This window comes from Schistocerca nitens, chromosome 11, assembly GCF_023898315.1.
Source record: "Schistocerca nitens isolate TAMUIC-IGC-003100 chromosome 11, iqSchNite1.1, whole genome shotgun sequence".
NCBI classification, from domain to species: Eukaryota; Metazoa; Arthropoda; class Insecta; order Orthoptera; family Acrididae; genus Schistocerca; species Schistocerca nitens.
Genome location: NC_064624.1, coordinates 21768467 through 21784348, shown reverse-complemented (window position 1 = coordinate 21784348; position 15882 = coordinate 21768467). Strand labels below are relative to the sequence as shown.

General features: G+C 39.6%; 1 protein-coding gene across 2 annotated transcripts in view; it reads left to right on the top strand.

The window, feature by feature from the left end:
- The first annotated feature begins 1602 nt into the window (after positions 1-1602).
- Positions 1603-15882, top strand: part of LOC126213095 (zinc finger protein 492-like) — a 147588-nt gene continuing 133308 nt past the window's right edge. For both annotated transcript variants that reach the window (XM_049940700.1, XM_049940699.1), the window contains exons 1-2: positions 1603-1720; positions 3366-3454. In XM_049940700.1, coding sequence (XP_049796657.1) covers positions 3383-3454 — 72 coding nt within the window. In that variant the 5' untranslated portion in view covers positions 1603-1720; positions 3366-3382. The remainder of the gene's footprint in view (positions 1721-3365; positions 3455-15882) is intronic.

Genomic DNA, 15882 nt, shown 5'->3' with positions numbered 1-15882 from the left:
GACCGTCCAGCCTGTAACAAAGGAAAAGTACAACTATGTGATGTCCCTGTTCAGATCAGTGCTTCCGACACGGCACAGTGAAGATTTAAAACTTCAAGAAATTTTCAAACGCATTTATTCAGGAACAGCTATTTTAAGTTATCTAGTTGTTGTCCTAAAATAGCGATAAGGGATAGAATATCCTATGGAATTTAATTTACGCATTTTATCTTTCCAGTTTTCTTATACTGCTTATCACCGTCTAATATAACAGTCGCGACACTCACTGCTGTAAAAGTTGTTGCCGTTTGACAGGTGAACGTCAGATGCGTCGTAAGCATAATGTTTGTTTGCATCCATTTCCTACGTTATTTCCGAATTATTCGAGTTAGTTTCTTGCCTCCAAGAGTTTGTGTAGTATCATAAGGCATATATGTTTCTAAAAATGATTCTAAAATAAGCGCAAGTATGGGCAAAAACCATGAATATAGTGGCAAGCTACAACACATTCGTGAAGAAACACTTGTGACATTGGACAGAATTGCAGCTTACCACGTCGATATCAAAAGAATATAAGCTCACAGAATCACATGTAAGAAGCACAGACATGTACCTCTACATGCAAAAGCGATGGACAGCTCGTTTATCGTTCTGTAGGCCTACTGTGTTTGTCATTGTCGCCTGTTGCCACAAGTACGACCTTCATCTTTATATTATTCTAAGTGGGACAAGCAACTAACAAATAGTGGGAGAAATATGCTGAAAACATTATAATGAGCTGATTATATTACATTTCACGCAAAACCAAATATTTGAATAATTTTCAAATAATCTGTCTGTAGGCACATTCCTTGTCCCATAATAGTTTCGCTCGAAGTCTAGCGATCTGCACATTCTGACACTACACACGCTTTTGTAAGACACGAACAGCTGCACTTAATCTAACCACTTCATCGTCAAAGCAGGTCTGTGTTGATGATTCTCACGAATCTGGCACTAATACATGGAGAGTTGAACTGGCTGCTTCTGTGTCATAGGACTGTTTTACAGCTTTAGATTGACTGTCGAACCTTTGTGGCAGTTTCCTCTTCATCGTCAGTTGAGGTGGCTTATTTGGAATGTCAAACAGTGTGAGTACTGCATTCCACACGAGTTTGTTATTGTCTGCGTTCATGAACTGGTTTTGTTCGAAATGTAGAGAACAAAACCTAATATTATTATACAGGTAAACCGGGTCTTTCTTCATGAGGTCTTCTCGTCTGCTATTAACTACCCATTTTTTGCTCCTAAAACGAAACATTCATCATTTATACACATACAGTTTGCAATTGAATCCTGACGATACACTTTAGTAACATGATGGTATATACCTCTCGGGATCCTTAGGAAACCTGAAAAAGACAGCTGTGGCGTCTCCTTCCTATTGCTGCTGCAATTTATTGCGCTACAAACGCTCCCGATGGTAAAAACCATTGTGTAAATCAAAAGAAACAGTCACTATTCGATTTCACGATCGCGCCGAACTCACAGTTCAACGTACCGGCCGCTTGGGGCGCTGCTGGCGCTGAAGGCAACAAAATCTAGGCGAAGTGTCGCGACTGTTTGTTAGACTGTGCTGCTTATCTCACAGCCCGTGGCACAGTGCTTTGTCTTGCAGCAAGATCTTTGGTTTAGATGATTTCAATGTGTAGTCAGCTGCAACCTCGTGCTTTTACGGAAATTTGTGTGTGACACTCTACAGGTAATTTATAAGCGTTTATAAACTGTAAGCAGGAGTACGTGAAGAAATGTGTTTCGGAAGTAAATTAACATTGTACTTCATTTCCATCACAATAAGAGTTGAGTTTGATGAGTGTAATATTTCGCGAATATCTTGTGATGATGCTGTGGTTGCTATGTTTGAGGCTGCTGCCTTTTTCTTTTAAAATTTTAATGCTTACAGAAGGATGAGATTTTATTCTGTATTTAATTGTGTTCACATTACCTATAGTGTGCTTGGTAACTGTGTGTGAATTGTAATTTTTCAGGTTATGTTCATAACAACCAAATACCTGAGTTGTTAGTGCTCGTTCTTTTGGGCCTGTCCGGTAAAATCGCTACGTGTATCTTCGTAAAAGAAACGGCTGAGATTGTAACGTGTTGTCAGGAGCAGTTTGTCTGTGCAGTGATCTGCGTCATATACTTCGTGACTGACGAGAAAAGGCCGACATTGAAGTTCAGACATTCGCTATGTTATTACGGTTATGTTGACCTACTTAACTATAATTACGATTGTGATGATAATTTGCTGTTATTTGATGTAGACATAAAGCGGCTCCAGCTTTTAGAGCTGACGTAAGCATTTATTTTCAAGTGCCCACAGTTACATGATTTCATGGTTTGAGTATGTTCACATGAAAGGAAATGCTGTAATTCTGTTGCATTTTGTTAGTGCTGTGCTTTGATGACTCATGTCATTAGTATTCGTGTAATCATGTGTAAATACCAGTTTGTTATAGTGTGTGGTTTTTAATGGAGTTCTGTATAAGAATAGTGTAACATTATTTAGGAACTGACGAAATATTAGATTCAAATTAACTTAGCTGTAATTTGTCTAACATAAAGCCATAGGTCCTACATGTCATCAGAACTTAATAGATCATTCACCATAGCTACCGTTAGTAGCAAGTCGTTCCAGTAAATCAGTTTTGTAAGAAAAATCTAACCAATGTTTAATCTTGATGATAATCAAAGATGAGGACTTCTGCATTGCAGTGTGCAATCTACGGTACATGTGTATGGTTTTCTTTAATAGCAGGTAAAGATTCTCAAATGATGTTGCTTACTGTAAATTGAGTATACATCCGTGAATGAATACAGATGAAGAAAGTTTCAAGATAATACCTATGTTGAAAATGCATATTCACTGATAAACAATCCGTATGTCTAGATTTTCATCATGTCCACATAAGACTGAAATTAACACAACGAACAAAGTGTATAATGAAATATTTGGTGTTATTCAGTAGTTTTGCTTCGATCTGTTGACTGCTTTGATTGTTCGTAATACTGAAGTTAGTGCATGCACAAAAAATACACGTCTTCCATAATTGTTACAGTAGGACAGTATCCATAAGGCAGTGTTACAGAGGAACAGTAGCAATTGTAAATACTCGGTTTCCAGTGCATTTATTTTATGATTGTTCTTTCTCTTCATGACCTGAGAAATGGAAATGAGTTTATATCACTAAACACACTTTTCCTCAGCTACTTTGAATCTGTTTCCTGCGTAATCACCCATTTGCTGCGTCTAATAGATGAGTGAAAATACTGCCTCTGCGCTATACTTCATGGTAACAATGGAAAACGAGTACAACTGTTCTTATCTGATTGCTTTTCTTTTTCAGACTGTAGAACTGAAGTCATGGACCAGGAGCCAACTATGTGGATAAAGAAAGAGGGAATGGATGAAGTACAAACTGAGTTACACTGCATGGTAAGTGGCTTACTTGTATTTCTTAAGTGTTTCATTAATTTCTGTGTGCAGAAGTAGTGTGAATCCATGCAATTGATGCCATATTACTGGAAACATGAGTAGGCTAATTCAATTTACTAAAAAACAAACTTTGTTTTAAATATGGCATTTTGCACAGTGCATTGAAATAAGCCTTGTATTAAGTCTCACATAGAATTAAGAGTTTCAATTTAATGTTCAGTAAATGTGGAAAACATATTTAATGCACAACACAATTATACGGATAAAGTGGTTGCCATTAAGTGAGTATATGCTGCTCTGATACGTTTCTTTAAAATGACAACCTTAATGTGCGACTTAAGAATCATTTTTACTATGGTGAATGTTAGCAGTGCTATTAAATTTATAAATGGTATGGGTGCAGTTAATGCATTATTGCAGTGTATTGTGGTATGGAATGACGACTGTAATTTATTAATTGATGATGTAAAATAAATTAACTAAATAATTTTGAAGTGACGTTTTTCACTAGTGTGAGAAGTACGTTTTGTAGTACTATTAACATTAGAAGTTGACTTTAAATATGTAAACAAAGTGTAAGTAGAACTGTCAGCAGTAAAGTTAAATTACAGACAAATATCACATGGAAGCATAAATTGTTACACAGCCTGTATATGCAAAGTGAATTTGTATGTTGGCAGCAAAGTTTTGTTGAAGCCATGGAGGTACATATTAAATATTGACAGGTTTGTACATAACCACTTTCTCCATTTGCTGCACATTTTTACACATATTGTTTGTGAAACTGCCAGAATGTTAGTTACTGGTGTAAACAATCATACATATATATGTCACTTAAAATCTGGTGCAGTGCAACCGTTTGTAAGGTATTCAGCTATAAGCAGGCAACTAAATTCACTTGGTGCCACTAGTGTTTTTGTTCTGCCAACCAGAATAGTGAGTCCTGATACAATCACGCAAACTACTTGTGTACTGTCTGTGCTGAACTATTCTGCTTCATCATCCATCTTGAGTACAACTACAGAAGTACTATGATAGCATTAATGCAGCATTTTCATTTGAATATATGAGTGCTTCATTATAGTTTGTACAAAATATGCCAACAGCTTGCAGTTCATTTGACAAGCAGTATCACAACAATAATCCTAATCTGTCTCTGTGAGGGAACTATAGGAAAGTAAATACCGTATTTACTCGAATCTAAGCCGCACTTTTTTTCCGGTTTTTGTAATCCAAAAAACCACCTGCAGCTTAGAATCGAGTGCAAAGCAAGTGGAAGTTCTGAAAAATGTTGGTGGGTGCTGCCACAACTAACTTCTGCCGTCGAATATATGTAGCACTATACAGGCATGCTTTGTAGGCACAAAGATAAATACTGGCACCAAATCCACTGTGTCAGTAAATAGATTTAAAAAAAAAGGTGGAAGATGAGCTTGTTTCTCTGCCCCGAGTTTCGACCAGTGCATTTTCATACATTATCCAATGAAGTAAATACAAATTCCGTATTGTTCGTCTTCGAATGTAGCAGAATTTCAACGTACTACCAAAATCCGACTGGCAAGACTGTTTGGGAGGTTTGTCAATATGGCCAACTCTACGTTCTGAATTTTTTCCTACCTGTGAGAAGAGATGGTTGCTAATAGGAACTTTCATGAATTGTGAATCACATGCAGTATTCTCTTCACCATAAGAATAATATGAATATAAACGTTTCACCATGTATTGTTTCGTTTGCTGCTATCTCATTTAAATCCTGTCTGCCTAATAAACTACGAAACTAGTGAGACAACAGCAAATGCGGAAGAATATACGTATCATGTCGTGTTTATTTTCGTATTATTCTTATGCCTAATAGTGATACAGTCAGAAATAAGTCACAGCAATTGGCTAGATTTTTAAATCTAAAATGACTCTAATTTCTGTGCAGAATGTCATGTACTAAAGAGGCACCTGCAAAGATTTTCGAACAAAACGTTTTGCTAAACTCTCGTTCAGAACATCTTCTATCATAGGCAGTCTATTATTTGGTTCTCGTTGATCATTATCAAAGGAAGTAGCAGTGTAAGTAACAACAAATAGCAGTCTCTTGCCATTGTTTCGCTAATGAGATGATTCCTCTTTTTTTGTTTTGTTTCAATTGTAAGTGGCGGTAGCGTGCACAAAAGCAAGCCATGCCGTGGGCGGTGACAGGCGATAAACACGCACTATCAGAATGTGACAAACAATGCATGACACAGTACAGTAATGAATTTTCAGCTTAGAGTGACGTAAACACCTATAACAAAGAAAACGACACTTATCAGATCAAAGAAAAATAAGCAATCAATTCAAACCAGACGAAGCACGTGAAAAAGTAAGGGTATCCGTATAAATATGGACGGAAGTCTGGCGCATAGCTATGGCTATCTGGTAAAGCTTAACTGCTAAGCTTAAGACTCGAACCAAACTACTGTAGCTGTATCGTCATTTATTTGACCTAAATTATGTCTCATATTACGATGGACCAACTTTGTTTCGATTTGGAGATGTGGCCTAAAACTTTTCTCTCCCCTTGAATTTCGAGTCTCAAATTTCAGGTGCGACTTAGTTTTGAGTAAATACAGAACACTAAATTTTATTAAATACACTAAAAGAGTGGTTAGACGCAACATAGTTCAGGCTTTGGCTTTGACACCTGACGTAATAATGGTTTGGCACACAGAATGATATGTATGCACAACACACATCATGTGAATGAAAAGAAATTTGTGGAGTCATTGACCTTGGACCTGAACCTGAGAACTATTCAAAGGCTAAAAGGTTAAAATGTGGTGCTAGACTCCCCCCCCCCCCCCCTTGAAAAATTGGTTGCGATGAGAGACTAATCCATAGTGCAACTCAAGGCCTAGCCTGGGTTGAAAGGTGGCTGTGAGCTGACAAAGCCTAGAAATGTGAAAGCCAAGTAAAGGATGTGGTAACAAATTGACCAGTAGCACAGCCTAATGTTTACCAAAAATCCAAATCCCAGAATGTATCTTTTATCTACAAGAAGTCTTGTCTTACATTGTGTGCTGTGTTAGTTGATGGGCAGAACTTCCCTTTGACCTTAAGAGATGCATGTAGACATGTCAGTTGAAAGTCACCTTCTTTGCCAAATTAATTAAAGCTTAAATTTTAATTGGTGAACATTTTGGCATGAGCACATGTTGGAAAGTAGTGGCACAAAATTTTTAATTGAAAATAATTGCTGCATCAAAATTAAAACAAACTTTACTAACATTCTGCTTCTTTATTCTTTGTGTTCATATATTTATTTCAAACATTCACCATGGCACTCAAAACCTTTGTCCCAATAAGACACAAGGTTCTTGGTGTCGTCAGTGTAGAATGACTTTGTTAGCAGACCCACAGCCTCACCTCTGCTCACACCAATTCACCACTATCAAATTGAAGGCCTTGAAGGTGTTCTTTAGGTATTGGAAATAGCTGAAAATTCATTGGGTCAAACCAGGACACTATGGAGGATGATCAATAATAATGAATCAAAGGTGCCAGACCGTTGCTAGTGCAAGAAAAGTTGTGTATGGTCTGGCATTGTCATGATGTAGGAGAGGGTGTCCACATGTGGATGAACTATTTTAATTTGCACTCTGTGTTCTGAGGGTTTTGCCATGTGCTTATAAGGTTAAACAACACACACACCCATGTTACACACTGCATTTCAGAACTCTACAGCAGGAAGGTGCTGCATATTGCAACAGCAAAATGGTAACATGAGCAGAGTAATATGCATGACAACTGATATTAAGAACAGAATCAAAATTTTGGAGGCATTACTTTCTGGTACACCCTTGTAATAAATTGATGCATTTGACAATTGCCTTGAATGTTGCAGAATGGTTCCCTTGGCATTGCCCAGCATTCATTTGGAAGCCAAAATACTAAATCCTTATACACATCAGCCAAAACATTATTAAACTGACTTATTAAACTTATATTTTGGTAATTTTCACACCTGTCAACACTTGTTTTGTTTGGGATTGCAATTATTATATTCTTCTTGAAGTCTGAGGGTATTTCGTCTGTCCCATACATCGTGCTCACCAGATGGCAGAGTTTTGTCAAGGCTGGTTCTCCCAAGGCTATCAGTAGTTATATGGCTGTTGTCTACTACCAGGGTCTTGATTCAACTTAGGTATTTCAGCACTCTGTCAAACTCTTCACACAGTATCATATCTCCCATTTCATCGTCATCTACATTCTCTTCCATTTTCATAGTATTGCTTACAAGTACATCACCCTTACATGGACCCTCCATATACTTCTTTCACCTTTTTGCCTCCCCTTCCTGCAGTAATGCACTAAGAATTCCTGTGACAACCTGACAGGAGCAAAACGTGAATTTTTCAGCTGGGTTACATTCAAAATAAACAACCCTGCCTTGACAATCTAACATCAACCCACTACCACTTACAAAAACACACTCCGAAATTAAGTTCAGTGAATGATTTTTAATTGCTATCCACTTCACAGGCCAAGAAAATTTTCCAGTACTCAGTTTTGACTATCAGAGGCAACATGTGCCCCGTGAGAGCTCGACATTGAGAGGACGGATGCAAACAAGGCAGTTCATAGGTATGGTGGAACACCAAATAAAACAGATAATCGAAACAAGAAACTGAACGACCAGAGTTGAGGAGGGTGCACAGTGGTTTCTGGTTAAATTGTACCCAAAGGTAAGGCACCGGTTCCCCTACCTCAGACTTCGCACAGAGACAACACATCGGCAGTAGAACAGTACCATGCCTCTTCCATTCCTTGTGATGTCAGCTGTTTGACTCTCCTTCCATGGAACCAGGCATTGCCATACAAAATGCCCCCTTTCGTTACACCAGAAACACAACCTACAGTGGTTCCTTATGGGTGGTCCCCTTTTAAATTGCTTGGAATCTCGATCCCCATCCTGAGAATCACACTTAAACCCACATTACTGCTGGTCTGCGAAACTCTGGCTTCAATGCCGGACACCAAAGCCTCTAATTCAGTAAAAGATGTGCATTTATTAGCGAAGGGAATCCATGAACGGTCCTGTGGCTCCATTTTCTCTAATATATTGCTGAGTATTTGTATCTTCGTGACTTGCAATTCCAAGGATGGTATGGCCATATGCATTCATCTATGTACCTAGGAAAATGTTCATGAAGAAACTGCACTAGCCAAAAATGTTGATGCTTGAGCAGCATCTTAATACAAGGTTACAATGTGAGCCCAATAATTGATTTCCACAACTCCCTCGATGTTGCACTTGTGTGTAAAATTTGACTGAAAACACGGCTTAACACAGGGGGTACAAGGCCTGAACAACAACATTATTGGATATTGCCAACGCATTGACATGAAACACACATTTGACCATGATCCACAGGATGGATTTCACCTGTCTTTAAATTCTAAATGAAAGTTTCAATATAGCTTGAAGCAGTAAAATTATTTGGTAAGGTAATTTCCCAAATGAATTCCCCTCATGACCTCTAAGGTGTCTGTAGAGTTCCTACTACTTCCAGCAATAATCTGTTAGTGGGAGAATCTTGTTTACCACATATTGATCCTAATTTGTCTAAATCAAGGCAGCTGGCACCACTCTGCAAGCCAGCCATCTGCCACTGTAACTGCAGAGCTAATCTAACCTGCTCAGAATAGAGACTTCACTGTGGAATACCCAACAAGTGATTATCCCAATGGATAAATTGTGCCTGAATTGTATGTATTTGCTTATGGAGGGGCTGACTACTTTCTAAACACTATACATTCTGACACAAGGTTGCCATGGCTGGGGCTCAGTCAGTGCAACATACACTTCCTGAGTGCAGTTGGTACTAATCACCAAGGGGTTGTCCACACTGGCATGCAGACAAGCCACAAGTTTGGCAACACTGCCCTGACATGGAAGCCGACACACTTTAAATTCGTAGGTTAACTGTTGCTTCTTCAATAAGGACAAACTGACACACACACACACACACACACACACACACACACACACACACACACACACACACACACACACACACACACACACACCACCCTCATGGTGAATGACAGTATGAGGACCCCTTTCCTCTTTACTTCCCGGAAAATAACGATCCTCTGTTACCAACCAAACATCCAGCAGGAAAAGGGGAAATTAAGTGGAAGGACTGGAGGGATTGGGGTTCACATGAGTCACCATTGTTTATTAAGACGTATTTATTTAAGGAAAATAACTACAGATGCATTAGCAGGATTACAAACACTCTGAACTTTCAAATTTAAGACATTACATACTGTAGTTTAGTGACAATTTAAATGAGGCAATAATTAAAGACAAAAGCTGTGTCTGACACCAGTTCTTAGATTTTAGATTCAAAATTTCCATCTTCACAAACTACTACTCAGAAAAGGCTTCAACAAATGAAGAACTAATTATTTGGGAACAGGTGGCTCTTTAAGACAACACAGAAGCCTAACTCATCTCAAATGTTAAAACTGAATAGCCATACTGGAAGACAGGAATTTACAGCTGCCTCGGGACCACTAGAAAAAGGAAATTTTTAAAATACGCCTCCAAGTGCATCTAGGTAATTTAATGAAGTAAATAGGTGCAATCATTTCTAGAGCTGTGTCAAGCAGACAGAGCTAGTCTCTTTAAATCTTGCCCCAATGAACAGTTAAGTAATTAATAATAGAATGAGTGTGTACAGATTGATATAACTGGTTTCAGACGCAGTGAAAATTCTATTAAGGTATACTGTAGAAAATGCGTAAGTGACTCAGTAAGTGAATGTGCATGCATGGCAGCTCAAGAACGCCATTTAAAAAGAAAAACCAGTAATTAGTACTCAGAACTAACTTGTAACAGCAAATAAATAAAAGGTGAGAAAAGGTCACCCCATGACAACTTTAAAACAACAAATAGTTGGACAATTAAATCTAGTAAGCAGTAACTTGCCCTGAGATGAAATAAATGTCTTTCTCTCTCCTGCTCACAGATGGCCAGTGAATGAACACACAAAAAACCTTCAGAGCTCAGTAACACTTGATGGTTTTACACACTTTTGCTTCTTCCAGCCCGTGAGTCTCAAATGTCTGGATGAGATCTGAATATGACATGTGTGATACCCATAGAGCCGATCAGCATGTGGCCATTCTAAGAGTGCTGGATGGTATGTACAAGATCAGCACTCGACCCAACAAACCCCCAAACATCAAAATGTACAAAATTTTAGTATAAATTTCAAACAGAAATTCACATAACTTAAGTGAAGGCAGCCCATCAGTAGCTGGATGTGGTGCATTCCATGAGGCTGGCATACAGTCAATGTTAACAGCCATAGTATGATGACCGAGCGAGGTGGCGCAGTGGTTAGACACTGGACTCGCATTCGGGAGGACGATGGTTCAATCCCGCGTCCGGCCATCCCGATTTAGGTTTTCCGTGATTTCCCTAAATCACTCCAGGCAAATGCCGGGATGGTTCCTCTGAAAGGGCACGGCCGACTTCCTTCCCCATCCTTCCCTAATCCGATGAGACCGATGACCACACTCTCTGGTCTCCTTCCCCAAACCCAACCAACCATAGTATGATGAGCATGCCCTGAGTCCAGGTCCAAAACAGTGTGCCACAACAGTAGAATGCTGGAGCAGACTAAGGAGCATCTAAATTCCACTGTCATTCTCTCTTAATGCAACCACATGACCACAGTAGTTGTGCAGCTCAATGGACTCATCAGATGATTCTCATCAGAAAGGCTAAACATGGTCACATTCAAAAAACAGTATTCAGGATTACCAAATCATCGAGTCCACTGCTGAAAATGGGGGAATTGAATAGCAATAACAAGCTTGTCTGGTTGCTAGACAGTACCCTAACCCCTACCAAGGCAACGTCACAAGGTATTAAGTCATGCAACACAACCCAATTCAGGCAGTTTTTCAGATGAGAAAGCTCCTTGCATAATGTGACTTCCACTGAGAACAGCAAACACAGATAGCCAAGACCACACCAATGTTGAGGCTTTTTTTTTTCAACACTTGTGCCTGCAACTATTAACTAAACAGAACTTTTAAAGGACTACCACTCACTCCATTCTGTCAATTTCGGCTGAATTGCAAACACTGTCTATGTACCCTGCATGGCTCTACCGTGCCCTATGGTGCCACAAGCTCCAAGCAGAAGTGACATACACCAGGTGTATGGTGGGAATTCAGAGGTAGCCTGCCATAGCTTAGATAGTAATAACCATAAAATTATCATTATTAGTACTAGTATATTAGTGATATTGTAGTCAGTTAATTAATACAAAGATCAATTAATAACAGCATGTTGCTGTATTCTTTCTGTCTTCTGCCCAGCATCTCTCTTCAAGGCATCCTCTTTGCATACACCATGTTGCTTCATTATTTTCTCGAAATGCTCTTTCTTAAAGTTAAGTGGTCTACTATGTTTCTATCAGTAAGATGATTTCCTATCAAAAATTAATCTTTGGCTACTAATTGTCTAACATTCTCAACAGATGCCGATATCAGTTTAATGATTTTCTTCCTATGTTATTATTGTTTCGTTTGTTCTCATTCCAGCACTTACTTACATTACTGGTTTTTCTGTCATGATATGCTGGTGCTGCTCCGTGAATAATCTTTCCCGAACTGCGTCTTCTTTTGAGACCAGCAAGTAAAACCCATAATTTGGATCCATAGAATAAGACTGGTTCAGCCTGTAGCCTACGCTCTTTTTTTTTGTACTGTCAGAAACATGCCAGTCCCACCAAATGAATTGATGAAATTACAATAGTAGTAAGTAGTGTGCCAAGCTAGTGTGTGTGTGTGTGTGTGTGTGTGTGTGTGTGTGTGTGTGTGTGTGTGTGTGTGTGTGTTTAATAATTTTATCATAAATAAGCATTCAGTGCAACAAGGTTTTGATGCAACTGTTCTAGATATTTTATGATTCTGATCATAAAAGTAGTATGAGTGATGTGACACTTGACAGTCCATTTTCTGCTCCCCCACACAGTTCATGTAAACTGTATTGTCATTTGATATGAACAACATTGATTTTATGTCATTAATCAATCTTACAATTTTTAGCTACCTCCCATTGAAATATACCATAGTGTGAACTCGTCACACAGACTTTTGAATACAAAAGACAACACTTAACCAGAACTACTATTTAGTTATTAAGTAGTATGACAGTTGGGCTTGATATATCTGATATATTTATACAAGATTCAAGCCACGATTTTCTGTTTTAATGAGCAGTTCCCTTAATGGTTCCTTGTATGTGAACTCCAGCATTGGGTGTTTTTATTTGCCAGGTGATACTTCTGTCACAGTCACAGAATGATTCAAAGAAAATCTACACAAAGTATTGCAGAAAAAGCAGGTGATCCTAACATACTGAGTAGAGACTAAGGTGTCTGTGCATACATTGCAGGTGGTATGGACAGGCAATATTGTGAAGTACTTCTGAACAGTTTTCTGAAAGCTGTCATAAGCTGCTAGTTTAACAGCCCACACAAAATTGAAATACTCTAGACCTTGTAACTATAAACAGCCTTGACCTTACAGATGGTATCAAGACTGAGGTGGGTTAGGGATCATCATGCCAGCACAGCAAAAATGGTAAATGAAGTTAATGATTCCTTCAAGAAGGCTAGAAGAATAGATTTGCTAGAAAGAACAGGTAAGTTATTGTTAGCTTCCCATTTAGACAATTAGTGAATGTCATTTATTTCCAATATCATTTATGTAGAGGAATATGGGCAAACATTAAGTGGACCAAATAAGTATGTGGCGAGTAACTGGATTACAGACAGAAAAGACCCACTGTGGTTTAATAACAAAGTTTGAAAATGCTGAGGAGGCCGACTTTTGTACACTCAGTTCAAAAAAGTATGGACAGTAGGAACAGGCAAGAGTTAATGGAAATTCAGGTGTATGTAAAAAAAATCTATGTGTGAAGCATTCAACTACCACCATCATACATGATCAACACATTTTACAGAGTACACGAAACATAAAATCGCTGGGTCAGACTTCTATCCAGGCAGTCATTGACCAGTCTGTGGCTTTGGAGGAAAGCAGATGATGATCACTAACCCCTCTCTCTACTGAGTTGTATGGTATGTGCAGGAGGATCATACAAACATGTTGTTTCACTGTCACGCAGACTCCTGTATTGGACACACAATAATAGATTAGAGAACCAACTTGAAGAGTTGAAAACCAAATAGTTGGCGTGTCCAAACAGTCACAAATCATTTGTCCAGAGATTACTCTACAGCATTGACCTCTTACTTAGCTTGCATTTATTGCTAGTGTCTCACCTAGTGCAAAGACTGAGGCAGCTGGGAAAAAGTTCAGGTGGCTTCTGTATATAAGAATGGTAAAGGAACGTACCTGGAGAATTACAAACCAATGTCATAAAGCTTATTGGCTCCAGAGTTCGTGAACAAATCCTCAGTTCAAAAACATTTAATTTCTTGGTGTCAGATCAGTTTCTATCCACAAATCAGCATGGATTTAGTGCAGTAATTACCTTGGTCTTCTGTCAAATTATATACTCTGAACTGTGGATGACGAGCTGCAGGCTAGATTCCACATTACTGCATTTCCAGAAAGCATTTGACACACTGCCCCACTGCATACTATTACTGGAGCTATGAACATTTGGAATAGGTTCCCCAATATGTGAATGGCACGAAGAGAAGACATCTCAACTAATAGTGGCCAGTACTTTGACCTCAACAGAGACTGTTTCTCAGACACGAGAGTATCATTAATAGTGCCACAGAGATGTTTTATAAGATCATTCTTATTATGTACATATGAAATAATCTGATGAGCAGCATTCTGTGTCTGTTTGCTGATGGCATTGTGTGTGGGAAAAGGTCATCATTGAGTGACTACAAGGATAGATGATGACTTGGACAAAGTTTTTATTTGGTGCGATGAATGGCAGGTATAGAAATATTCAAGTGAATGCAGATGAGTAGGAAAAACAATCCCATAAAGTTAGAATACAACATTGGTACTGTACAGATTGACAGTCTGCTCAATAAAATGTTTAGGCCCCCCAGGGGGTCCACAACTCTTTCGTGGATACATACGTAGCGAGCACAGGACCCAGAGCTACTGTGGCACTCCTTCCTTTCTGGGCTGCATACCTTCCTTTTCCGCATTCTTCCCCATCCCCCATCTTTGCCCCCCCCTCTCATCCCTGCCTCTTCCCTTCCCTTTCTCCCCCCCCCCCCCAGGGAGGGGTGATTACCCGAGCTGATACCTTCCGAAAGTGCCGATTGGTCCCTCCGTCCGTTTCTCGGAAGGTGTGACCTGAGAGGTGTGAACGATCACCTAAGGTGGGAGTGCCCTCAGAGAGGTCCCCCACAAGGAAGGAGCGTGCCATGAGACACACCGGTAATCATGGGGGATACTTCCGCAACAGTTTCCTCATCATGTACTATGTCGGCTCATAAGCGTAAGTTCAATGAGTCCCAGCCATGGACAGTTCTTCCATCGTTGCCAGAGTTCCTTGTTGTTTCTCGGTCTGACGAAGGTCAAGACTTCTCCACGGTCAACCCTTTAATTATTCAGAAAAGTGTCGACGCAATTGCAGGTCCTGTGAAGTCTTGTTCCCGATTACAAAATGGCACCTTGTTGTTAGAAACAGTCAGTGCCCTCCAGGCACAAAAATTTCTGCGTACTTCACTGCTCCACACCTTCCCTGTCCGGATTGAAGCACACCACACTTTAAATTCCTCACGTGGGTTCGTTTATACATGCTCCCTCGACGGATAGTCCAACGAGGAGTTTCAAAACTACCTGTCTGACCAGGGCGTCATGGTTGTTAGTCGTGAAAAGGGTTGACACGAACATTGTTCCAACCCATACTGTCTTCTTGACATTTGACAGAGTTAAACTTTCATTGAACATAAAAGCGAGCTATGAGATAATTTCCGTTAGCACTTATATCCCAAACCCTACACGTTGCTATCGGTGTCAATGGTTCAATCATACCAGCCAGTCCTGTTCCAATCCGGCCAGATGCGTTACGTGTGGCAAGGATGCCCATGAGGGTGATTGTCCACCTCCATCCCCTCATTGCACCAACTGTATGGGTGACCACACTACATCCTCTAGAGATTGCCCCATTTTTAAATACAAACGGCTCATTCAGGAAATCAGAGTGAAGGAAAAGGTGTCAACCTTTAATGCTTGAATGTTATTCGCCAGTCGAAAGGCCACTGTGCCTCACACAGGTAAATACAGCACTGTCCTTGCCTCTCCTCGGCCAACAAAGGAGGCAGCCACTCATACTTGTGATCTCACCTTTAGTGCCACGGTCGTCAGATCGTCCAGTGCAAAGATCGCCCGTTCAACCTCCCCACTCTCACCTTCTCACTCTATGGCTG